Below are 25,636 nucleotides of genomic sequence, written 5' to 3' on the forward strand. Positions count from 1 at the left end.
ATGGCCAAGATTAACACCCAGTACTCCCACCCCAACCCGCCCTGCCCTCGGGTAAGGACCACAGACAGAGATCTCGATCCCATGGAAAATGGCCTCCGCAGGTAAGTCGGGCTTGTTATTTCGGGCCTGGAAACTGTTATTCCCCGGGCTGGCCTGTGCTGTGGGGGAATGCCTTCACCGATGGCCAACCACAGGCTCCTTCCAGCAGCACTTTTCATCTCACTGAATCCTCGCAACCCACTCTGAAGTCATTTTTGTTCCTGTTTTAGAGATGTGGGAAAATAAGGCTCAAAAAGTTCCATAACTTCAGAAAGTACCAAAATGAAGATTTGAATGTCGCAGATTCAATTCTACTGTAGAAACATCTCCAAACTGCCCCACAAACATGTGCTGGACTCCACTGTGCACCAGCCACTGTCCTGGGCACTGGGATGCCCTGCCGTCCCTGCCAGGGGCCGGTCAGGCTTCATGCTACACTAGTGGGCAGTGCCCTGCAGGCTGCAGGGAAATCGGGGGCCCCAAGCTCTACTTCTGGCCCGGTTGCTAACTTGCTAGGAGACTTGGGAAAATTCACTTAACCTTTCCATGCCTCAGTTTCTTCATTTGCAAAATGGAGCAGTATTCTTTTCCAAGTTCCTGACATACTAGTAAGGAAATGGAAAGTGCCTGTTTGGTGCAAGAGGGCTTACATGTTTCTGTTTCTTATATTCCCAATGAGTTGATTGAGTGGAACCATGAGAAACTTTATTTCCAACATTTATGTTAACTTTGTCCTACGTATATAACACTGAAAACTTCTCCCCCCATGATGACTGCATATTATCTGATGGTCACAATGCAATGACAGCCCCTCGGTCCCCAAGCCACTGGCACTGGGCCCTCACCCATCATTTCTCCTCACTCAGGTGCACATTTGTCTCTTCTCTGTCTGGGAATTTGGTTCCAGCTCCTTAACAAACTCTGCTAATAGTTGGACTACAATTTCTGAAAAGACTGAGTCCCTATTACTTGAAATTTATGCAGCCCTTGGACCCCGCCTTCTAGGATTCAGACAAAGGGAGGAAAATCTCAAAGCATCCCAACCAAGGTTTATTCCTCCACTATTGCAACATGCTGCTAGGGTCCCAGGAAATGTCACATGACTTGGGGCCCTTAGGAAACCCCACCCTTCTAATTGCTCCCTCCTAACTGGCCTGCTGTCAATACCTGTATCCCACCACAGGGGACTTACTCCTTTAGGTTAAAGTATTTCTTTAATTTAAAAGAAAAAAGAATATTATTCAGTATTATTAATACTTTGGTATGCATTAATAGTCTCCTTCCCATATCTGAGCTAATAAAAGCCCCTCAAACGTGGGCTTTGAAGAAGCTTGGGGTGGGGATAGGGGGAGAAAAGGCCCAAGCATGGGCACAGCAGTAAAGTCAGGCTCACTGGCAGCATCTGGCTCCTGGGATCTTGGTCCCAATGGGAGAAGACCGGAGTCTGTCAGGATCAGGGGGTATTCAAAGCAAAATGGAATTTCCCCCCATCGCTCCCTTTCCATGTGCTGGGGCATAACCAGAGCATCTCTTGGAGCTTGCAGACTCCTGGGGCTGAGAAGAGAGGGGCTCATTCTGGCTCCTTCCAGTGAGATGCTCAAGAGAAAGTAGGCCCAGGTGGTGCCGTGGCTCTTGCCCAGATGGCTGCTTGACCAGACACTGCAGTGGTCCAGCTCTGCCCGATTTGTCCTGGCTTCTCCTTGGCCAGTGGCCTGCAAGCCTGACTGTTTGAGAGGGCCCACGAGGTCTCCTGGGAGAGGAGCCTTTGCAAAAGGAACTGCCAGCTCATTGAGCCACCTGACACCTAGTGATATCCTCTGGCTTATGAGAGACTCCACTCGGGCTCACACTGGGCTCACAGTGTCTCAGGGCTGGTCAGCCACACTGGTCAGAGCTCTGAATCCATGCCCTTCAGCAATGCTATTCGCCATCTTCCTGGGTGAGACTGTCCTCCCCTCCCCCTTCCCCCCACTCCCCTCTTCCGTCCCCCCATTCCCTGACCAGCAGGATGGCGAACAGCACCAGTCAGACTGCTGACCTGAACAGTGGACCATAACTGACCAGCTCTGAAAAAATGCTTAACTGCTCCAAGACTCAGTTTCCTCATCTGCACAACATGCTGCACTTACCGCAGAGGGCTGTAGTGGGGTTCAAACAAGCCAAAGCTCTGGGCTCTGTCCCTGCCTGGAGTAAGTGCCCCGTGAACACTCGCTGTCAGCCTCGGACAGTAGTCCCCCTCCCATGGGCCTTCTCTGGTGTCCCAGGCTGGAAGCCTTCTCCTCCTCTGACCTCAGAGCCCCAGCTGTTCCGACATCTGGATCTGGCCCTTTCCCGCCTGTGTCCCAGTCATGCTTTCTCAGCCTGACCACTAACCAAGTCTCACCCCTAGCCGCACTTGAGCCCTTGCCCAGCTGCTCATTTGGGAAAAGCTTGTTGACAAGTGAATACAGAATTCCATGGAAATTCGGCAAAGACTTTAAACAAAGAGGGAAAGAACACTTCTTTATCTCCTAGAGGCAGGAGTGGTTAACAGATGGAAGTTTCCAGAATGGGTCCCGTGGCATCACCACAGATTGAGAACTGTGTTCAGTCTAGGAGTGGAACAGTGGGGCCGAGACCCCTCCACCACTTCCCCATGGGGCCCAGCATCTATTAACCACAGACAAATTTTCCCTGTAAGACTTATGTGAACACAGGACTCTGGCACATACGTAACACATTTTAAAGTTTCAAATCACTATCTTAAGGGAGGAAATGGTATTTGAACAAACCACAGACCTTTGCCTTGAAATTCAAATCCTTTTAGAAAGCTTTTGGGAGAACTAACTGTGCCTGTGTGTCCTTAACATTAGTCACTCTTTACCCTCAGTGATGTCTGAAGTTGTGCTGGGGCCCCTGCTGAGCCCCCAGAGGGTAGGGACTCCATGGCCTCCTCCCCCTAGGGCCCTGCCCCAGGTTTTTTACCAAAATGGATACGCAGGTTTCTGTTTCTCTTTTTAAATCACTGGGGCCATTTTCCCTGTTAATGGTGATAAGGAAGAATGAAAACATTTCACTTGAACAAAAAATTGAGTTTACACCCTAAAAATACCAGAAATAAGAAGTCTTGAATTTCTCTGTTCTATTTAGATCTGTTCAGTTGACTCAGTTATTTAAGAGCTGCCTGGTGTGTTTCTGAAGATGATACACTAGGGAAAGACTTGAGAATCTGAGATAGGAAGTTGCAGCCAGGACTGGCGGGGGGGGGGGGGGGGGCACCAGGGTCTCAATGTCCTGGGGCAGCTATTTCAGTTGAGCTTTGGGGCTTAGGGATCTGTGTCCCACAGAAAAGACACCTTCTCTGTGTTGATCCTTGAGCAGATCCCTGAGCAAGTATCAACCCCTCCCAAAAAACACACACCCCCATTTTCAGCTGCTTCCCAGGCAGAAGGAAAGAAGGCAGTGGCTTCCATTCTGGGCACACGCGGCCACCGGCAGTGCCTACTGCTCACTTAGGCTCCTCAGGGCTTGGGCAAGGAGAAGCCAAATATGGTCTCATGCTCTCCACTCTTGTTCTGAAAGGTCACTTCTGTTTGCTCTCATGTCCCCAAAACCACTGGAGGATGACACCAGCTGCTCCACAGAGGGCAAAGTTAATTACCACTTCGTCTCAGGCCTCTGACCTCTCTCAGTAACAGGAAACTACCTCAGGAACATCAATTCCTCTTTATAAATAAACGTGGGGATGAGCATTGCACGGGGGAAAGTACCTTGTCTTTCAGAAAGTCCCTTCACTGTGTCGCACTCCTTGCTCTTGTTCTCCCTAATTACCAAGTTCATGGGCTTCTTCCTGCAAAAGCACTGTTCCCTCCCAGAGCTGGGGTCTGTGAGTGGGAAGGCAGGCGGCTCATTTTGCAGAGACTGAGGCCCTGTTGAGTCCTTGACCAGGCCCCTCAGCCAGCTCCTGGCAGCCCCCGCCTCTCTTGCCTCTGAATTTCCCTGGGAGGTTCTTGCACTGAACGCCAAAAGTGTCTTCCTTGGCCTGGCCAGTGTTGCTCAGTGGTTAGAGTGCCAGCCCATGCACTGAAGGGTCATGGGTTTGATTCCCAGGTCAAGGGCAGGTACCTGGGTTGCAGGTTCCATCCCCGGCCTCGGTCGGGGCTCATGTGGGAGGAAATCAATCGATGTGTCTCTCTCACATCGATGTTTCTCTCTCTCTCCTTTCCTCCCTTCTACTCTCTCTAAAAACCAATAGAAAAAATATCCTCAGGTGAGGATTAAAAAAATTAAAAACAAAAAAGAACCAAGTGCGGAGATACATGGGAAAGAAAGGCCCCTTCGAGTCCCTTGAACTTACATCATGTGAGGCTCCTTCATTCTTCACGGCTACTTGTGCCCTTCTGGACTTGAGTTTGTGAACAACACTTAAATCAACATGAAATCACCTCTTTTTTTCTTTCTTTCCTTTTTAAATACCAGAAAACAAACTCAGGGAAGGTGAGTGACCAGCCCACCTGGCTAATAGGTGCTGAGGTAAGGATGGGACCTAGGCCTCTCACTCTGCCCCTCTCCTCCTAGTGGGTGTCATATGTCTGGTCCACACACAACAGCTCTCACAGCGGCAAGCAGCAGGCCTGCTTTGAAATCTCATGGGTTCTGCCCTCCTCGCAGGCCTCAAGCTCTGATGTCATGGGTGTTGATTCCTCCGCTGCTAATGCACTAAGTCTGGTCTCAGGATGTGTCCTACGTAATTAGCAGAAACCAGACTCGGCAGAAACACTGGGCTGGCTGTGTGGTGCCCAGAGCTCCCGGAGGAGCTGCCGGTGGGGACAAAACACCCCCATCCCTGGGATTGCCTCCAGGTCTTCCAGAAGCACGTGCCAGGGCAGAGCTCCCCCAGCTGTTCCCACCTCCCACCACCCTGTGCCAGCTGCTGGGATCTAGGGGCTGGACAGACAGACTCACTTGTCCCCCTGGCTCCTCCTCCGGGAACTGAGAGAGGTGCCTTGGGAGGTTCATTCCACCCATGTAATATACAGAATATCAGACGGGCAACTGAATTATAGCTTCCTAACTGCAGCGGGGCCGGACAAGATCTCATATGTATCAGGATGAAATGTGAGTGGTCTCTTATGGGAATAGGGGTAGAATTCAATTAAGTGGTTTGGAAGTAAAGAGACAGGTCTACAGAGCGCAGCTGGGTGGATCAGAGCCCTGTTTTTAGTCGCAAGCCACAGGGCTCAGTCCTCAGCCATGTCCTATTCAACTTCTGTTTTAATTGGTACCATATATGAAAATACGGAGGGCAGCTTCATGGTGTGGAATGGGATGGAATTACATTCAAATCTCAGCTTTGCCACTTGGCTGTGTGCCCTTAGGAAAGTTACTTAACCTCTCTGAACCTTGTTTTCCTCTCTTATAGGGTTATTATGGGGATTAAATGATAAAATGGATATGGCTGACATACAGTAAGCAGTCAATGTGTGTTACACAGTTTGTGTTTGTGAATGAGACGGAGTTGGGAGGAAAGGCTAGTATTATGCACTGCATACCAAGAATCTCAAAACATCAAGTGACTCAGATAAATGGGAAGGTCCAATACTTATTTCCAACAAACAAATTGTTCACGGAGCAGCCACGTTATAGGACTTTGGGTTTCGGCTGATAGTAATTGGTGATGGGGGCCCCAAAAGCACACAAACCCACAGCCTACAAAGACCTCTGGCTTGGGCTCCAGTAACAGCAGGATGGTCTTCACCTCCCCGCCCAGTCAGGCAAGAATGCAGGAACCTGTGCCCAGGAGAATGACCGTGATGAAGAAGAGACTTGAACCTGATAAGGAATAGCTGGGGGAGCTGAGGGTTTGAGCCTGGAAAAGCAGCACAGGGATGAGATCCGTCCCATCACGGAAGGCGGCCATGGAGAAGACGCAGGAACTGTGTGGTTCCAGCAGAAGAAAGGAGTCTTGAGGTGGGGAAGCAGAGGGAGGGGAGAACCTATTAGCAGTCAGAGCTGTGCAAAGGCAGGACAGGACATGGGATGGTAGTGAGCTCCCCCTGCTGGAGACACAGGGGTGCTGTCGGGAGTAGGAGGCCCAGCTCAGCGGCTGGGGTGCAGGGTTCTGATGTCTAATCACTCAGTGGAGAGAGCTGGAGCTTTTTCTCTGACATTAATTCTTGCCCCCTCCTCAGCCGTTATCACCTCGTTAGAGGGCTGATTAGGTTGGAGTAGGTCATGAGATAGAATTAATTTGGCTTGCCTGGGCTCTTCAGGACTTGCAAATCCCTAGAGGCCAATGCCTGGATGGCTTTTAATCAGGCTGGTTAACCGCAGCCCCAGAAGGTTTTAAAAGAAAGGGAAAGAAAAGAAAATATTCCCAGACACACTGGTCTTATTCCAGGCAACTCCATAAACACCAGGGAAGGCCTCCTGAAGGAGGTGGCAATCGATCTTGCCTTAGAAGATAGGATTTCACTAGGCAGAGATGAGTTTGAACCAAAACCCTTGTCTGGAATCAGTGTGGATAAGGCTGCCACAGGCCGAGGTGGCGGCACTGGGACCTCTCCCTCCCAGGGCTCTGACCAGGACAGTGTGTCGCTGGCTCACCCCTCTCATTGAGCCCATGGCAGCAGCTGGCCTTGAGCTACTTTCTGTGGACAGACTTGCTGTAGGAAAGGATCCGTGGCAGCGTGACCTGAAGTGGGGAGCCTCTGAGTTGAGGACCGTGACGGCAGCTGTCCTTATTAAGCAGAGCATCTGGCCATGTCATTGCTGAGTGTGTCCAGGAGGTGCATAAGCTTGAAATCAATTCAGCCTGCTGCATATTTGATTTCCTAGGACCCGCTCACCAGGCGAGGAGACATCCTCAGGACTGCAACCAGGAATCGCCATGGAGACCAGAGGACAGACTGAATCCAGGCAAGGCTCCTTGACCGGCCAGGAGCCTGCCAGGTAACTGATGGGCCTTAACCTCCACTTTGGGAAGGGGGAAACTGAGGCAGAAAGAAAGTAGATGCATCTGAGAAAGAAATGGTGGGCAGGGTGGGTTGAAGATTTGGAGAAAAAAGAGGCAGGAGCAGAGCCGTCAGAAATCCATCAGTGCGTAATTCTCTCTCGGGTCAGGTGGCCCGAGCTCAGGAAATTCTAAGAAAAGCTGCCTTTATCTGAAATTGCTTTAATAAAAAGTGATTTTGAGAGACTTGCTCAATTCTGGAAGAATTCGGGAGAAAAAAGCCAACCAAGGAAGGTTCAGAAAAAAAGTCCAGGGGGCCATGGGAGACCATTGGTGGACCGCTGCGGCGTGTAGACAACACTGGCACTGCCGAAGTAGCCTCTGGCAGGACCTCACCAGCACAGCGTGCCCGCTTGTAAAAGCATCTGAAACGTTCACCAGGCTCTCTCTCCCTTCTGATGGTGTCTGAACTCGGGCTTCAGTAACTGTACCGCCCGAAGGACATCATTGCATCTTTCCGACTATCATCTGAGATTGTCTGACCGGGCTGGCCCCACGGTGGCTGCAGGGCTGCACTGCAGCCAGGTGCTGACCCATGACAGGGGTCCACAAATCTGGGCTCACTGTTCCTTCCACCAATTTTGTTGTTGCTGTTGTTGTTTTGTGTGTATGTGTGTGTTAATCTTCACCTGAGGATATTTTTCCCATTGCTTTTCAGAGAGAGTGGAAAGGAGGGAAGTAGGGGGAGAGAATCATTGATGGGTTGCCTCCCTTATACTTGAAGATGGAACCCGAAACTTCGGTATGTGCCCTAACCAGGAATTGAACCTGCAACCTTTAGGTGTACAGGATGATGCTCCAACCAACTGAGTTACCCAGCCAGGGCACCAATTTTTTTTTTTTTTTAACAATGCCATAGTTATTTTATATAATCATGTGTTCTGCAGTTTTTGCTTAAGATAATCGCAAAAATTTTTATTCATTCTTGATATTTTTCGTTATGGAGAATGCTGTCACCATCTATTTCACTATCCATCATAACTGGACATTTAAGTGATTTCCAGTGTTTTTGTCTTAAGGCTCATGGATTGCAAGGAAGAGAATGCTGTCAAACCGGTTCAAATTAAAAGGCCTGGGGCGGGGCAGGGCTGGGGCAGGGCTAGGGCAGGGCTGGGGCCAGGTGCTGGTAGAAGGTAAGATACTGGCCACCTCATGGAAATGGAGCCAGTGGGGCTCCTGAGGGGAGCTGGGATGGGGGGGAGTATCTTTTCCCTTTCATTTTCTTGTAGAGGTTCAGGTCTTGGTGCTTTTTTCTGCTTGTCTTCTTGGTTTCTGTCTCTGTTCACATATCACAGCACAGGCTGAAAATGGCCTTCACCATGAGATCTTGAGTCATCCAACCCCATCTTGGAGTGGCTCTTAGATGAGTGGCTTGGGTGACTCTGGTTCAGCTGTCCCTCTTTGAGCCCATTTGCTGAAGCTGGAGGGGTGGTATGGCCTCAGTTTCACCTCCTGGGCAGAGGGAAATGGGGAAGGGGGAGTGTCCAGAGCAGACAAGTTGGGCTGGGAGGGGCCTCGACAAACTTGCATGGCCGCAGCTGTAAGCAGCTGTTTCTGGGACATTTTCTTGCTTCAATTTATTCCCTTAAGCTAAGGTCACAAGTGTGTAATTAAGGCCAAAGTATGTGATAATTTGTGACTTCATTTCAGGTTGCTCAGAACTGTTTTTATTGGGGACTGCGGTGTGCACTGTCCGTGCCAAGTCAGGGAGACCAGACGCCAAAATACAGAGCTGAGCTCTCCTCCCACTGCCTCCTGGCAGAGACAGGGACGGCAGGAGGCCGGGCTCAGGGAAGCTGGAGCTAAGACCAGCTCTGTGGACATGGACTGACCGTCTCAGGGCCTGAGGCCCCCGGGGGCCTGACTCCAGGAGAATGGTAAAGCCGAGGTGCAACAGAATTTATGCACAAGCCAGGGGAGAAAATGAGAGTTTGCCTAAGAAACAATAATACAAGGGTTGGGGGAAGACTCTCAATTGTATTGAAGGGTTTGTTTCCTTAAAACCTTGCTCTAAATTTTTCACCAGTTGTAACAGAGTTCCACGCGGGGCAAAAGGAACAGTGTGGCCCGGCCGGTGTGGCTCAGTGGATTGAGCATCATCCCATGCACCAAGAGGTCACCAGTTCGATTCCTGGTCAGGGCACATGTCCGGGTTGTGGACTTGATCCCCGGTAGGGGACTTGCAGGAGGCAGCCAATCAGTGTTTCTCTAGTCGATGTTTCCATCTCTCTCTCCCTCTCCCTTTCTCTCTCTCTAAAAAATCAAAACATTAGAAAAAAGAGAGAGAACAGTGAGCAGAAAAGCTTGCTCATGTCCATTGGAAGGCTCATGCCTTTGGAGAGTCAAGGTGTTAGAAGGACAAGGCCATTATGAGGACAGCGTCCCTTACCGAGGAAGCTGTGTTCTAGGTGCAGATGTCAGAGGAGACGGGAATAAAAGGCCTGGGCAGAGTGAGGTGCAGCCTGAGTCCGGGACCTAGAAGGACACGAGTGCTTTTCTGTCTTCCTCCTCTGTGCACTGACTGCCCGTCGCTGCCCTTCCAGGCTGTGGCGCCTCATCGTCTCACTGCGCGTGTGGGCTTCCAGGCACTTACGCCACCAGGACCAGAGACCTGACTCGTTCCTGGAGCGTTTCCACGGAGCCGAGCTAAGGGAGGTGTCCAGCCGAGAAAGCAGTGCCCAGTCCAACGTGGGCAGCGAAGAGCCAGCAGACGGAGAGAGCAGGTAAGGAGCCAAAGGGAGCATGGGCCACCTGCAGCAGGCAGGTGGCAGGAGGCACCGCTGGCTAGCTCAGCTGGGAGCTGCTCCTTGAAGAAGACTTCGGTCTCAGGGGAGCCCCAAGTGCTCTAACTGTCTCTGTCCCAGTCCCAGAAGTCCTGCAGGAGAGGAACCCTTTCCCCAGAGTCCCCAGCCTCATGCAACCCCTGACCCCACTCTATTCAGGGCTCAGCTAGTGTCCCCTGGAACTGGTACTCTCAGAATCACACATGGGGGTGCGTGCCTCACCCATCTCTGTCCGCCAGAGGGCCCTCCTCCTAAACTGCACTGTAACCCACCCTGATACAAACCCATGCTCCTCGGGGAGAGCCTAAATGGTACTGTTTATTGCAGAGGGATACATGCATTTTTCCAGAAAGAAGGTCTGCAGGTGAGTGAGAATTTTCAAGGGGAACCATTCATGTTCCAGATCAGGTTAAAACTGTGGGGAAGAGCACAAGGAGGGGCTAAAGTGGGGGTGGGGAGAGCTTCACCTTTTGATAGGAGAAGGGTCTGCAGGACAAGGGGTCTGGGCATCGTCTAGCCGACCTGCTGCCCAGCTAGGAGCCTGTGGCCAGTGCCATTTGGGGCAGGACTGACCTCCACACCCCACACCCCACACCCCACACCCACACTGCTACTACCACTCTCCTCTCTTGTTCTTGAGAAGTCCCCCAGCCCATGGTCAGTGGGGAGACCCCTGGGCCACCACCGGTTGAGTCAATAGTCACTGAGCAGCAGAGGGTCTCTAGGACTCTGGAGGCAGTTGTGGGGTTGGACAGGGGAGACGGCAGGGGAAGTTGAGCTTCTGCCTCTGGAACATCTCAGAACCTGCTTTCTGAAAACGGGCCTAAAAGGCTGTTTAGTTTGAATTCTCTAGGTAATGCCAAGACCTATAAGATGCAGAGGTAAAAGTAAGCATGGTCACTGCAGAGCAGACAGTCTCTATGTAAGTGTTAGAGAAAATGCTGTGCGCTTTTGTATCTAATGAGAAGTGCTCAGCTGTGGGCGTCTCAAACGGGCTTTGGAGGGCCTTGGGGATGAAGGCCATGAAGCCTTGGAAACAGGAGGGCTCTTCTCTATTTGCGTGTGTTGGGGAGGGGTATTTTTATTATAGATATGCAGTAGGTCGCAAAATGCACACGCATATTTAAGATAAAATATGGGAGTTTAGGGCAATTTCTTGCTAGTGTCCACTGGGGGAAACACAGATTTAGTCTCCTGGAGGGGAAAGGTGTGAGGGTTGCTGACTGGGATGCGAAGGCCCCTGGAGCAACATTCCTGGACTCCTGTCCTCACGTGAGCTTGGACTGCCAATGCTTGGGTACTCTGGGCTGTGGGAAGGGGACCATAGGGAGCTGGGTACTGGCTAGGACCTGTGCAGGAACATCCCACATTCCCAGGGCCAGGCATCCCAGACCGTGAAGGCCCTTCCTGAGTGCAGGGCCTGAGAGCTGTCCGCTGCTGAGCCAGAAAGACGAAATGGGGGTTGTTGGCAGCTCAAGAAACAGAGAAGGTGGGGAAGGTAGAGCAAGAGAAGGAAAGGGAGGGAAAGGGGCTTGCTAGCAAGCAAGCCAGACCCCTCAGTTCCTTTTGGGTGAGCAAAGACTTCTTCAGCTAAACTGATCCGATTGTCTTCTCCACAACCTTAGACTTATGGAAATGAACATGAGACTGTCGATTTCCCAGTGTGGCCAGATGAGCGGAGGGTTGAGCTAGGACCTTATGGTGCCAGGCTCCACTACATCACAGATACTGGTCACTTGCAGGAAGGTTCAGAGTGGGTAGATGAATTTGATGGTGCAAGACGGTAGCTGATCAATTAGGGAGGCTTCCTTGGGGAGGAAGACTGAATTTTTGATGCAAAGTTCCACTGGCAAAACAAAATGTTAGCAGAGACCAGTCTTAGTGCAGTGGGTTTGGGCTGTGGGACAGCCAGCCCAGAGGTGTGATCAGCATAGGCCACTGCATCCATGGAGCTAAGCTTTCGCTCCTTCCCAGTCTCACAAGGAGGTGTTGCTTCCTGGGTTTCCAGATGCTGGGAACCAATCCCCAAGTAATCCTGGGAGAGGAGAGAGTGACTTGGCAGAAGTCCCAAAGTGGCATCATAGAAGAGGGGCCCTGAGGGTCAGGCTGGGGTGTTATGTGCCACTGGCTTTGGTCTCCAGGTCTCCTATGAGTGTCTGCAGTGACCATGAACTGGCAAGCCACCCTCCAGCTCGATGAGGCCAAGCTGGCTTCCCGCACCAGCTGTGCCCCAAATGTGCCCTGGTAGTTGACCACTTGGAGATAATACCTTTGACCCTGAAGTACTGTGCTGTTCAGCTTTTTAAAAATGTTTATTTGGGAGCAAAACCAGTCGCACCTCCCACCGGGTTCTCACATGATCAGGGTGGCAGGACTGGATGTGTTGAGATGAATGTGAGGGCAGGAGGTGGGAGAGGAGACACTGGGACAGTTCTGCCCGTGGTCTGTGTTCGCTCTGCAAATTGGAAGTCACGGCTGTGACTGCATCTTCCAGTGGGGGTGCCCTTACAAGCCAGGTCTCTGCAGACGAGGGCAGCAGGCTGTCACTGCTGCTGCTGCGTCCATTCTTGAGTGCAAGGCACTCGACCCACCTCACCTGAGAGCACCCGAGGGCAGACGCCATGTTAGATCCACGGCTGTGCCCTTCATGCCACTTTCGCATAATTAAACTGCATGAAATAGAGTTGAACCTGAGCCAGATGCTGCATGGAGTCACATGGTCGATCCCATTTATTCTGGAGCCTCTGGTTAGCCAAGCAGTCACCCTCCCTCCCTGCAAGGCTTGTACCGGAGCAAACTAGTCACAACACATTTTAGTCCCCGACACCCTCTGTCCCTCAAGCCGTGTGGAAAGGCCCGGGAGGTGGGGCAGGGGCGCTGGAATAACCACCTGGGGCCGATGGGCCCCTGAGCTGGAGCTGAGTTCAGGTTCCCATGCTCCCTTCTCTCCGCCTCCTGCAGCAGCTCGCCCCTGGCCAGAAACAGTGCCAGCACCTGCAGGGGAGCAGAGGAGCGAGTACCCCTGCTCCCCCAGGGCCCCTCGCCCTCCCTCTTCCCCGGAGATGCCCAGCTTTCTTCCCTCCTGAAGTCTTCTTCCCTCCCATCCTCTCAGATCGTCCTAGAATCCTGTTCCTTTTATTGGAACTCCATCCCCAGGACAAACTGAGGGACCTGATCTGTGGGACTTCTTAGGGCAGGTCCTTTTATCTCTTTGTCTCAATTTCTTATCTATAAAGCAGGGGGGTGGATGGGATAAACATTTCAAGCTTTAACAGCCCCTTGAGTGCAGAACCAGAGGGTGCCCCCACAGAACCTCCGGCTCCTAGGTGCCAATGAAACGCTCTTGTCCTAAAGTCGATCAGGGGCCAAGTTGGAGGGTGGACTCAGGGCAGTGGAAGAGAAAATTTAAATATTTCCAGAGCATAGCCTCTAGAAATGGTGACCCTCTGTTATCACATGCTGAGCACGCAGACCAATGTGACGAGTGATTATGGCAAATGCCACCCAAGAGCCCAATGTGTGATCATACATGTGTGTTAGTGCGTGTGCACCATTTTCCTGCCTTCTTCATGGAATATCATGGGAATAGCTGGAGGAGAATGTCTCAGTTGGAGCTTAGGAAAAACCATCAATATCAGCAAGAAATGCCAATGTCTTGACTTCAATCGAAAGAGAAATGTACCAGAGCTTTTTCTTGTTATTTCCCTTTGTTTCTCTGGTAGAACATTTTTCCATTTCCCTCCATGAAACTTAGTTGCATTTTGTTTGCATGAATTTGGACATCACATCCACAGACCCAAATGCTAGCAATCAAGAAAAATGAAATTATTTCAGCTACAAAACAATAGCTATTGCAATATGTGCTTGATTTAAAGCCAAACCTGATAATAACAGCTTTGAAACCTGGTTTTAGTCCCTTGGTCAGAGAAAGGCTCAGGACACTAGAAACCATGGACCGAGGTCCTGGAGGTCTCTAGGCTTCTTTGTCCTGGGGCTGACACATGGGTGGGTGAGGATGTGAGTGTATGGTGTTGGCTGCACTGAACTCCTATAAATCTTTTCAGATGGGCTCATCTCATGGGTCCAGCCCTGCAGCCAAGGACCAAGGGACAAAACTGGACACTGCCCCAAACAGGGCTACCTATACACAAAGGTACAGAAATAATTTTTATGGGCACCCACGCCCATTCTTCCACCACTTCTGGTGTTTTCACTTAGTCCCATGAATCCTGACGCTCCCTCCTTGATCAAACTGCTCCGGTCAAAACCAGTTTCATTTTACGGCTGCGAGTGGGTCTTTTGGGTCAGTGCTGGGTGGGTTTGGGGATGCAGCTGGATGGCGCTGGGTCTTCCCTAGGCTCTCAGCAGATTGGTAGCCAGAGGAAAGGCCAAAGCCCGAAATCAGGAACCAAAATCCTGGACAAAGAAACCTGAACCTGGTGCAATTAAAACTCCCAGCAAGGCTTAGCCTGCTCAATAAGCTTGTAGGAAGCGCCCTCTGCTGGTATCTTGATGCTAAGATTTTGGCCACAGAAAGGACTTGGGGGCGTATCACAGGAGATCCAAGAGGACAGAGCATGGGTGACTGTCTTTCCTCTTCTCACTTAACAAGCTTGATAAATTTTATTCTTATTTTATGTATTCATATATACATTGTCAAAAGCTTGCAAAACACAGAAAAGCACACAAGAGCGTACACACCTAGAAAAGTCTGCTTCATGTTAACGGTGGGATCCCATTCTCAGAGAAAACCCTTTTTAACATGTTGGCAAAGATACCTCCCAGTTTTTCTTAGGTATAAAAATCAAATGGATAGATAGATAGAATATATTTAATACAGACACTGGTTAAGAGCATTTGCATCCCAACTCAGCCACCTAAAAGCTTTGTGACTTTGGGTAAGTTGCCCTACCTCTCTGTTTCCTGACTTGTAAGATAGATGTTGTAACTGTGTCTTACTTACAGGTTTGTGTGAAGACTACATGTGTTAATTATGTAAAGTGCTTAGAACAGTGCCTGGTACATAGTAAGTGCTCAATAAATATTGTCTAGTATGTTAAGCAGAATAATTTCAGACTACAGCTGGAACCAGGCTTAGGGATTGGGACCTCAGGCTGCAGGTCCACCTGGGCCAAATGTGTGAGCTCAGGCAGAGGATGCATTGTCACTTGCCCGGACCCTGCAATCCTCAAAGAGCCCGATCCTCCTGCCTGGCCTACCTCACCTTGCCTCCACGCAGCTCTGCTTCTCACTGACCTATCCCACCTAGCAGCTTCCTCCAAGTTGCTGGAACTCACCGAAGATAATTTTTGAGAGTCACATCTCCAACATGGGCTCTGTGGGCCTCATACTTTGTCAAGTTCTTCGCTCCCTGGTGTGGACACTGCAAGAGGCTTGCCCTTGAGTATGAAGCTGCAGCTAGCTACCAGATTAAAAGGAGTTGTTCCATTAGCAAAGGTTATTGCCAACACAGACCCTGAGACAAACCCTAAAGGTCCCTGCTGCTGGAGAAACACAGTGATGACAGTGGCTGAGAAATTCCTGAATGGACTCTGGACACAAACTCTACTGTGGCTGGCTGCAAAACCTTCAGCCACAGACTTTCTGATTTAGGTTTTGAGAGCACTGCTGAAGAAGTTGCTGTGGTTGCTACCAGACCTGCCGAAGGAGGAGACTGTCCTGCAGGAGGAGTTCTTGAGCGATGCCATGGCTCTTGAGAGATTCCTGCAGGGTTATTTGGATGGCAACCTGAGGAGAGGCCTGAAGCCTGAGCCTATCCCAGATAGCAACATTGACCCCATGAAGGTAGTGGTAGGTAGAGAAATGGTTCCCCGTGAAGCCCCGGTAGATCCCTACACCCTGTGGCTGTATCCCCCACATGACAAAAGGGGGCTTGGCAGATGTGGTTAGGTTTAAGGACCTTGAGAGAGTAGATGATCCTGACCCGGGATTATCTGGGTGGCCCCTTTAATCCCAGGCATCCTTCAAAGTAGAGAACTTTTGCCAGCTGCAGAGAACCAGGGTGGTGGCATGTTGAAGGGAACTCAACCCACTGTTTCTGGCTTTGAAGGAAAGAAGATTTAAACCAAGGCTGCAGCAGCCTCTGGAAGCTGGGAATGCCCTCAGCGTACAGCCAGCAACGAAATGAGGACACTGGTCCTACCACTGCAAGGAATCGAATTTGGCCAACAGTCCAAATGAGCAGGAAAGCGACTCTCCCCTGAAGTCTTCAGAAGGGTCACAGCCTGTGACACCCTGATTTTTGCCGGTGAGACCCATGCCATACTCTGACTTACAGACCTGCAGGGTCCCTGTGGGTCATTTAAGCCATGGCGTTTGTGGCAGTTTGTTCTGGCAGCAACGCGATGAATGCAGCTGTTACTATAAAGTCCGTGCAGTCTGCTTCGTAACCGCTAAACGTCAGGCCCGTTTCCCGGGGTCGCTAAATACGCTTCACCGGCTTCTGAAGGGGCCTCCGGATCCACTGTCGATGACGTTGCCCGACTAGAAGCCTTTTGACTTTATAAGTAGCGGTCCTGCTCATTCCTTTGTATGCACGTTTGCACGCAGCTTGGATTATTTCCTTAGGAAATGCTGTGGAAACTGCGCTGATCTTTTTCAACAGGTGTTTCATTAGCAGACATTTATCTCTCATCCAGCACCTTCCTCCAGGATATGGAATGGGGAATCTGGGGGCCTATGGGTGACTCTGGGGGACCCCTGACGCAGGCCAGGTCCCTTATCCTCTGCCACGGTTTCCTCAGCTGTTCAGTGGGCGGTGATGCCTGACTTGCAGAACTGTTGTAACTATTAGCAGGTCACGTTGATGACTGCTCCCAGTCCTCAAATGACAGCCAGGGAAGAGGGAGCGAGTGAAGCCAGCGTTGTGGAGATGGCTGCACTCACGGGGGCATGGGGGCCTTCCTGCGATGGGGAGGGAGGGGGCTGTCCACCCCCAGCCTCAGGCACTCGCTCCCTTTCTCCTGTGTGAAGCTGGCTCCTTCCTGCACCCCAGCTTTCTCCCCAAAGCCAGGTTTTCATCCAATGCCCAGATAGGTTTTGAGAACAATCAGCAGGCCACACCATTTTCTTTAGAACAAAGGGCTCCGTAGGTGCCTTTTCTACCCCACGGCCTCTCCTCCCTGTCACTCCAGCCCACCCTCTCCATGTGACAGTGTCTGTGGTGTGTGAAAATTGCTTAATGTCACCCTGTGTCATCCAGTGACAAGGCAAGAAAGGAGGAAAAAGAGAGGAGGGAAGAAGAGAGGAAGGAAAACTGCCTAAAACAAGAGGAGTAAGTACTGAGAGAAGTGCTTCCAAAGAGAGCTCAGTGGTCACATTGAGCCCGTGCCCCCCCCCTACCCCGGGACCCAGGACCTGGGACCCCAGGCCTCAGGGCAGCACTGGAGAGGAGGCTGGTGAGGTCTGCCGAGGAGGAGTTGGTCCCGGGAGAGTCAGGCTTAAGAGATCCTGTGAGGATCTCGTCCTGCAGGGAGTCCTGGCCCAGCTCTGGGACCCAAGGGGGGCTGACTGGTAGAGAGGGTGGTCTGTGGCCTTGGGGGAGCAGTTCGTGGCTGTCCCTGTGAACCTGTGCACTCCCCACCCACAGGCGTTCAATCTGCCCACACAAGTGCTGTCCACACAGCCCAGGTGAGCCGTGGCCTTCTCCTGGGCACATGAAAATACTATAGTCACAAACCTCAACCTAAACCCAGTGAGAAGTGCTGGAACAGTCCAAATCCTGTCTGTGAGCCGGCAGTCTTGCACTTGCTGAGTCCAGGTGAGGGCAGGAAGGCCTGGGTCTCCTCTGGGAGAGACCTGGGCTGGAAGTGGAGCATATGAGCTGGGGGAGGAGACACATGGACCCAAAGGAAAAGAATCTTCAGCACAGCTGTAAATGCTATTCCTCAGAAAATCCTGGAAATGAAAACAGAGAACACCCCAGGTTACCTTTCATCTCTGTGCTGGCCACATCACCTAGGCGATACCCGGGTTGGTGGTTTGGATGGAGAGGTAGGACCTGAGTGCTTGGAAATGAGCCTTTAGAACACCCTTGCAAATGATGTGAGCAAGGTGGAATGCGTTCCCAAGGGGATGCCCCAGGCTCCCAAATTCTGTCCTGAGAGGAGCTGCTTCAGAATCCTTGGCAGGCTCCGGCCCTGGGGGATTTGGATGGGCCCTGGGATCTGCATTTTCACAAAGCTCCCAGATGGTTCTGAGACTCCATTTGCAGCCCTGAGTGACATCCCCATGCTGCATTTTCATTCCCAGAGTCCTAAGGACATGGAAGATGCCACCAGGCACACGGGGATGTCACCTCCATGATTTTATAGGCAACTTGGCTTTCTGGGGAACTGAGAAGGACCTCCAGAGTCTACCCTGCCTCCCAGCCTGTCTTCCCATGCAGGGACACCCATGTGGCCCCTGAGACTGACAGGACACTGTCTGGGACCACCCTCTCTTGAGCTTCACCCATGATTGCCCTAGGGTTCCTAAGCCAGGCCAGGTGTCTAAGGCCTTCCAAAGCTGTGGTCTTTCAGCAACTGCACTGCTTGTGGGGTCTGTTTCCAGGAAGAAGGGCACCATCGTGGTGGACCCCGCCAGCAACGTGTACTATCGCTGGCTGACCGTCATTTCCCTGCCTGTCTTCTACAACTGGTGCCTGTTGGTGTGCAGGTAGGGGTGTGGCTGGGGCCTCCCCCAGGGACAGGGAGGGAGAGGGAGGGCAGCCAGGCTCTAGATGGCCGAACTCTGAGTCTCAATCAAGAGCCTGGCTCCTGGCTCCTCTGGGCCACCACGCAGCTGTTCCTCCATCTGTGAGGCGGCTCTGGAGGAGCTCCGTGAAGGCTCTCTGATGCACTGGTGGGACCTGTGCTCGCACCCACAGCAAGGTTCCTGGCACCTTGGAGCCTTAATGGAGTTGTAGGAGGAAGAAGCAGGGGGCTAGCTGCCTTTATTCTGAGGGCAGGGTGGGGGTGGGGCTCTCCCTAGCAGCCCGTGGGATGGGGTGCAGGGGAGGGGAGCTACTCTCTGATTATAAGCTGGGGGCCCAGCTTTCTGTGCTGGGGTGCAGAGTGAGCTCTTATGAAAGGTTCCAGGGCCTTTGGGTGCTCCTGAGCAGGCCTTCAGGACAGGGTGCAAATTCCTGGGCCAGCATGTACTTCTGAGGTGCAGGGACAAGCTGCTGCCCTCCTGGGATTCCAGGGAGCTCAGGAACTTTCTCAGGAAGCTGCAGGAGAGGAAGGCAGGGTGAGCAGCTCGTCTCATAAGAGGCAGAGGGAGGGGGATCTGGGTCTCTCCTAGGTAGATGCTGCTCCTCTGAGGTAGGTGGGAGCTGGGCGAGCCTGGGAGAGCCAGCAGGACTGTACGGTGGGGCTGTGTGCTTCCTGAGAAAGCTGCAGAAGAGACAGGGCAGCTGCTGGTCTCCTGGGCAGGCAGATCTGCAAGAGAGGGGGCAAGGATGTGTCCTTTCTCCGCCAGTGGGGTAGGTGGAGTTCTGGGAGGTCCTGAGCCAGGTAGAGGGCAAAGATGCAGGGACAAAAAGGCTGCATTTCTGAGAGTGACCTGTGGCTTTAGGGCATTCCTGTTCAAGTCTGGAGACAAGAATGCAAGGGTGGAGGGGCTCCAGGGTGGGGGGGTTGGGGAGAAGCAGGTGCAGCTACTCTTCTGATGGGATAGGGCTTTGAGAAGTTTCCTAGCAGGCCTTCAGGGTACACAGGAGGGTTTGGGCTTTTCTGAGCAAACTTCAGGACCCATAAGGGGTGAGCTGCTACTCTGAGAGTAAGCAAGGGGTTGGGGGTTCTTCCCAGCAGGCCTGTGGGACAAAGGATGCAAGGTGAGCTGCTGCTCTTCGGTAGACAGGAGGCCCAGGGGAGGGAGGCAGGGGAGCTACGGGCCATTCCTAAGCAAGCCTGAAAAGCAAGTATGGCTACTTCAAGGGGTACACAGAACTTTGGAGCTTTCCTAAGTCCATAGTAGGACCAGAATGCAGGGGAGAGGGCTGCTCTGTAAGGGCTCACAGGGCTTTAGGGCTTTCCTGAGCACCTGCAGGGGAGGACTGGGGTGCAGGAAAGAGGTGCTGCTCTGTGGGGGTACCCAGGACTTTGGAGCTTTCCTGAGCAAGTGATAAGACCAGGATTCAGGGGAGAGGGCTAATCTGTGAGGTTTCACAGGGCTTTGGGGCTTTCCTGAGCTAGCCTGCCAGGCAAGAATGCAGGGGTGAGTCCTGCTCTCCTGGTGGGTGTTGGAGCCACCTGATCAGGCCACAGGACAGGGGTGCAGAGACCCATGGTTCTCTGGGTATAAGTGGGGGCTTTCGGGATTATCTGAGCAAGGGGGAGTCTCTTGCTCCTCTGAGGGTAAGTGGGGGGTGAAGTGGGGGAGAACTCAGGGCCCTTCCTAGCACACCTGGGGATAGAGTCAAGCTGCTGTCCTTTTAGGAATGAGGGATATTTTGTGGGTATTGTCTGTATGACAAATAGTGAATATAAAGATCTAAAAGTAGAAAATATTTCCTGGTTTGTTCAGTTGTTAATCTCCCAGAAATTCTCATATTTTTGACCCCAGAAAGGGCAAGTCCTCAGCCCCTTCCCCTGACTCCACCAGTGAGGCCAGAGAAACTGCCCCCTGGGGCCTCGGAGCTGACTGCTCAGCAGCAGCATGGCCCACTCTTTGGGGTCAGTCCCAGCTCTTCTTAACCATGTGACCGTAGGACAGAAAAGCTCCAAAACTAGGTCTCCTCATCAGAGGCTGGGGCGATGACGCTGGGCACAAACCCTACAGGCTGGGCTGGTGCCCAGATGAGGACCCTGCCCCGGACACCCGGCTCCTTGTTGCGCTGGTTTAGGGCATGTTTTGATGAGCTGCAGTCTGAGCACCTGATGCTGTGGCTGGTCCTGGACTACTCTGCGGATGTCCTCTACAGCTTGGATGTGCTGGTGCGCGCCAGGACTGGTGAGTGTGTCCCCGACCAGGATCCTCTGGGCCCAGCCACAGGCCCCACATCAGGAGGGGTCCAGGGGACCAAGCCACGTTCAGGGAGATCCAGAACAGTAGGGTAGACTTACCCACCCCTGACTACGAGAGCCCAAGCAGGTCTGGGGATGCCTGAAGCTTCCTCTATAGTGACCCCTTGGACAGGATTCTGAGCAGGGGTCATGACACCTGGGCTCTGGGCTCTCTTAGCCCAATGAGCTGTGTGACCCTGTGCAAGTCAAGCTGTCTCTCTGGGCCTCCTTCGCATCACCTGTGAAATAGGAAGGCCACGTCATCATTGTGAAGCTCCCCTCCAGCCCAGCTCACTGGGAGCAGGAAACAGAGCCCAGTCCCTCTTCTCTTGGACAGCTGTAGGACCCAGGATGTACTACTTGGTGGCTTTTAGAGGAGTATTCAATATGAAGACCTAAAATCTGGAACAGGGCATTCTACAGACAGCCTCTGGTTGCATCTGGGGGCTAAACTCCACCCTCTCCCCAGCCCCAAGCCATGCATCTTCAGGGCACCTTTTTCTAATTTGCACAAAGACATCACATAAGCTAGTGGAGGCCCTGCTTGTGACTTCCAAGATTTTTTAGCTAAAAACTGTTCCATAGTTGTCAATATAAGCACCACCAGATCACAGCAACAAGCCATGTGGCCCTGGTGACTTAGCCCGTCCTGGTGGTGGTCCACTCCACAGTCATGTAAGCCTCCCAAGGCACAGGAGCTCCCGGAGGTGCCCAGCTCATGGGGCCGACCAAGCTCAGTAGCACAGGTCACTCTGACTCGGACATCGGCCCCACCCTTCCTTATGCTTTAGTGCTGTCCCTGGCAGCCTAAGATTCAGCAGGAAGCCAGGAGCGAGGGGGCAGGTGGGTACAGAAACCAATTGGCTAATATTGGATTATATTCCGGGAGAGGGGAGGGGAACTCTTCAAGATTGAAAAAAGATGCAGTAAGGAAGAATGGAGGAGTCTCAAGGCACAAGGAGTGCCATGTAATGATCAAGGTTCCCAATAAACACGAGTGTAACCCAAGAATGAAATAGGAAATAGGGGGCTGGACAGCAGTGTCCCTAGCACGTGACAACAAACTTGGTGTTTGTTTCCCAGAGGGGGCAGCCCTACCTCCGTCTCCTCAGAGCGTGGCCGGTCAGGACCAGCAGCAGCCCCTGGGCCTGTGAGAAGAGCCCCAGCCCTAACCTGAGGGATAGGCTCAGCCCTCTGTGTCCCGCAGAGCCCTCGGGTGACCGCTGCTCACCAAAATCTTAAAAGCATTTTTTACGTTACTCTACTTTTGCAAGTGTTTAAAAATGTTAAAAAAAGAAGACAAGTATGCTCACTGGACTGATTTCACCAGTAATTATGTCTCATGACTCCCAACGTCCAGGCCAGTCTGATTTTTGGGGGGTGAGTTTCAGGCTTCCTGTGTTCCCAGAGCCCCTTGGATGACACTAGTGCGCAGCCAGGAAAGAGAACTACTGCTTTCCCAGATGGCGTCTCTAAGAGGCAGCTCCTGCCCCATAGTGACTGGCGAAATCAACTGCATAGACCATGCCTCGTGCTTTTAAAATTTTTATTAAATTTTCAAACATGCACAAAGTCAGAGTGAGAAGTATTATGGATCCTCATTTACCTTCACCCAGCTTCAACAGTTATCAACATTTTGCTAATCTTGTTTCATCGACCTTTCTTGGCTAGAATATTTTAAAGCAAATCTCAGACAGTGACCCTTTTACCATGTATGTCTAACTTTAAAGGACCCATTAAAAAATATAACTTCCATTTATGTCTCAAAATTAAATAATCATTTCTTTCCATTTCTAATTCCCAATCCAATTCAAATGGACCCAACTGATCTGTATTTTCAATTGAATAAAATGGATTAGAACATCATAGACTAGTAAATATCAGGGCGCATTTCCTGTGGGAACGGCGAGTGTGGTTTTTGGAGTGGTTTCTCATATTAATGTATAACTATGTCTTCTGTTGTCACGTTGTGAAATATCTTCTTGTGCGCCACGGTCAGAAAAAAAAATGCAGCCTCTTTGATGCCCAAGTGACCCCCGTCTCCTTTTTTTAGGCTTCCTCGAGCAAGGCTTGATGGTCAGGGATCCCAAGAGGCTGTGGCGACATTACACGAAGACCTTGCACTTCAAGCTGGATGTGCTGTCCCTTGTCCCCACGGACCTGGCTTATTTTAAGCTGGGCATAAACTACCCAGAACTGAGGTTCAACCGCCTGCTGAAGTTCGCCCGGCTCTTCGAATTCTTTGACCGCACGGAGACCAGAACCAGCTACCCCAACGTGTTCCGGATCGGGAACCTGGTGCTGTACATCCTCATAATCATCCACTGGAACGCCTGCATCTACTTCGCCATCTCCAAGTTCATTGGCTTCGGCACGGATTCCTGGGTCTACCCCAACGTCTCCAACCCAGAGTACGGGCGCCTCTCCAGGAAGTACATTTACAGTCTCTACTGGTCCACCTTGACCCTGACCACCATCGGAGAGACCCCGCCCCCTGTGAAAGACGAGGAGTACCTCTTCGTGGTCATAGACTTCCTGGTGGGAGTCCTTATTTTTGCCACCATCGTGGGCAATGTGGGCTCCATGATCTCAAACATGAACGCCTCCCGGACTGAGTTCCAGGCCAAGATTGACGCCATCAAGCAGTACATGCAGTTCCGCAAGGTGACCAAGGACTTGGAGACACGGGTCATCCGCTGGTTTGACTACCTGTGGGCCAACCGGAAGACGGTGGACGAGAGGGAAGTGCTCAAGAGCCTCCCGGACAAGCTGAAGGCCGAGATCGCCATCAACGTGCACCTGGACACCCTGAAGAAGGTCTGCATCTTCCAGGACTGTGAGGCGGGGCTCCTGGTGGAGCTCGTGCTGAAGCTTCGGCCCGCAGTGTTCAGCCCTGGGGACTACATCTGCAGGAAGGGGGACATCGGGAGGGAGATGTACATCATCAAGGAGGGCAAGCTGGCGGTGGTGGCTGACGATGGGATCACCCAGTTCGTGGTCCTCAGTGATGGGAGTTACTTTGGGGAGATCAGCATCTTAAACATCAAGGGGAGCAAGTCAGGGAACCGCAGGACGGCCAATATCCGGAGCATCGGTTACTCGGACCTGTTCTGCCTTTCCAAGGATGACCTGATGGAGGCGCTCACCGAATACCCTGACGCCAAGAAGGCCCTGGAGGAGAAAGGACGGCAGATCCTGGCGAAGGACAACCTGATCGACGAGGACCTGGCCAACGCCGGGGCAGACCCCAAGGACATCGAGGAGAAGGTGGAGCGCCTGGAGTCCTCCCTGGACACCCTCCAGACCAGGTTTGCACGGCTCCTGGCCGAGTACAGCGCCACCCAGATGAAAGTGAAGCAGCGTCTCAGCCACCTGGAAAGCCAGGTGCAGCTCTGTGGGAGCAGCCCTCGGCCTGACGGGGTCGCTCTAGAACCAGAGACCAAGCAGCAGTGAAAATGCAGAGGCCTGTCTCCTGCCTCTGGGCCGGAGTCAGCTGTCAGTGTGATGCTATGGAGCCCACAGGGCAGGGGACGTGGCAGGGTGACAGTCCAGCTCTCCTTGCCCTTTGCAAGCTGTGTGGACTTGGCAGAGAGCCTTGGCTTCCTCACCTAGAAAGTGGAGCCCATCATGTCAGCCCCGGTCCAGGGCAGGCCACTACAAGGTCCACATGGAACACTGCGTGGGGCAGGGCTTGGTAAAGTGTGAGGTGTCCCCAGTCCAAGCATACAGGAAAGCGTGGGCACTGAACTCTTATTTTTTACCCCTGCGGAATTTTTAGATGCCTGAACCTTCCCTTTGTTATGAATGAAAGGTGATTTAGTCTCTCTCTCCCTCCCCCTCCTCTCTGGCACCTCCCTCCACCCCCTGCCTGTGGGGGAGACTGACAGGGGCTGGAGGTAAGAGGCAGTAACTGCTCACAGCACCTCACCAGAGGCCCTCTGAGGCCAATTCCTGAACCTGGTACCTCCCCACGGGCTCTTTGGGACCCTAGAGACCCAGGCCTGTGGTGGTGCTGTGACAAGCACAGGGTGAAGCAAGGTCACCCATCAGAGGTCACTTCAAGTCTGTGACGCAAATCCAGACGCCCTGCCACCCAGCCTCTGTGAAACCGGAATCTGTTTCACGGAGAGAAAAAAAAGAAAAGAAAAGGGCATCTCAGCTGGGGAAGGAGATCTCTCCTAACTTGCCAAAGGGATTAAAATTCAGCCTCTCTCACCCTTGCATGGGGCCCTGGGGGGCCTCTCCTGGCTGGAGGAGGAGAGTGATGTTTAGGGGAGAGCCTTTCAGGTTGGTGGCCATGGGGTTCCCAGCCAAACACAGCTGACAACTGGGACTCCAACAAGATGAGATCCTTAGGCCACGTCTTTGCAAACTGCCCAGGGACGCCTTGCCCTCCGTCGGAATTACATCCTGAGGCAAAGCTCTTAGCTTGCGAAGGGCATAGAATGCAGAATGTAGCTTTTAAACAAATCCAGTAAGTAGAATTCCATTAACATTTTATAAGATACTTAAACATTTGGGTTCTATGATTGCAAATTATAACCTTAATGGTCCACCGTCTGCTTAAATACGCTTTGGAAATAACCCCAAGAGGACTCCTCTCCTGATGCAGACAAGCCATGCGGGCAGGTTTTCCTTCTTTTCTCTGCAATCTCTCTCCCTCTCCCTCTCTCTCTGTGCCTCTTCTTTCTTCCCCTCCCTCCATCCCTCCTCTTCCTGTTCCCCCTCTTTCCTCCCTCTTCTCAGGAAAAATGCCCCATTTTGCTTTGGCCACTTTGAAGTCACTGTGGCCTGATGTTATGATCCATATGCCACGC

The 25,636-nt window shown here is 52.1% G+C and overlaps 1 protein-coding gene across 1 annotated transcript; it reads left to right on the forward strand.

Annotated features, from left to right (window-relative positions):
- On the forward strand, window positions 1-24,398 carry CNGA3 (cyclic nucleotide gated channel subunit alpha 3). Its single transcript, XM_087823881.1, has 8 exons — window positions 1-101; window positions 6,856-6,969; window positions 9,574-9,753; window positions 12,775-12,825; window positions 17,036-17,107; window positions 18,385-18,489; window positions 20,660-20,766; window positions 22,873-24,398. The coding sequence occupies exons 1-8, from the start codon at window positions 1-3 to the stop codon at window positions 24,270-24,272; spliced, it is 2,130 nt and encodes a 709-aa protein (XP_087680007.1). The 3' UTR covers window positions 24,273-24,398.
- Window positions 24,399-25,636: the final 1,238 nt, after the last annotated feature.

This window comes from Miniopterus natalensis, chromosome 13 (genome assembly GCF_054644295.1).
Source record: "Miniopterus natalensis isolate mMinNat1 chromosome 13, mMinNat1.hap1, whole genome shotgun sequence".
NCBI lineage: Eukaryota > Metazoa > Chordata > Mammalia > Chiroptera > Miniopteridae > Miniopterus > Miniopterus natalensis.

Bases quoted from the DNA above. Each gene is read 5' to 3' on its own strand.
- CNGA3 (XM_087823881.1), top strand. From the start codon at position 1: ATGGCCAAGATTAACACCCAGTACTCCCACCCCAACCCGCCCTGCCCT. The intron at 12,826-17,035 runs GCGAGTACCCCT...TGTGTCATCCAG, and splicing joins ACCTGCAGGGGAGCAGAGGA to TGACAAGGCAAGAAAGGAGG. The intron at 20,767-22,872 runs GTGAGTGTGTCC...TCCTTTTTTTAG, and splicing joins GCTGGTGCGCGCCAGGACTG to GCTTCCTCGAGCAAGGCTTG.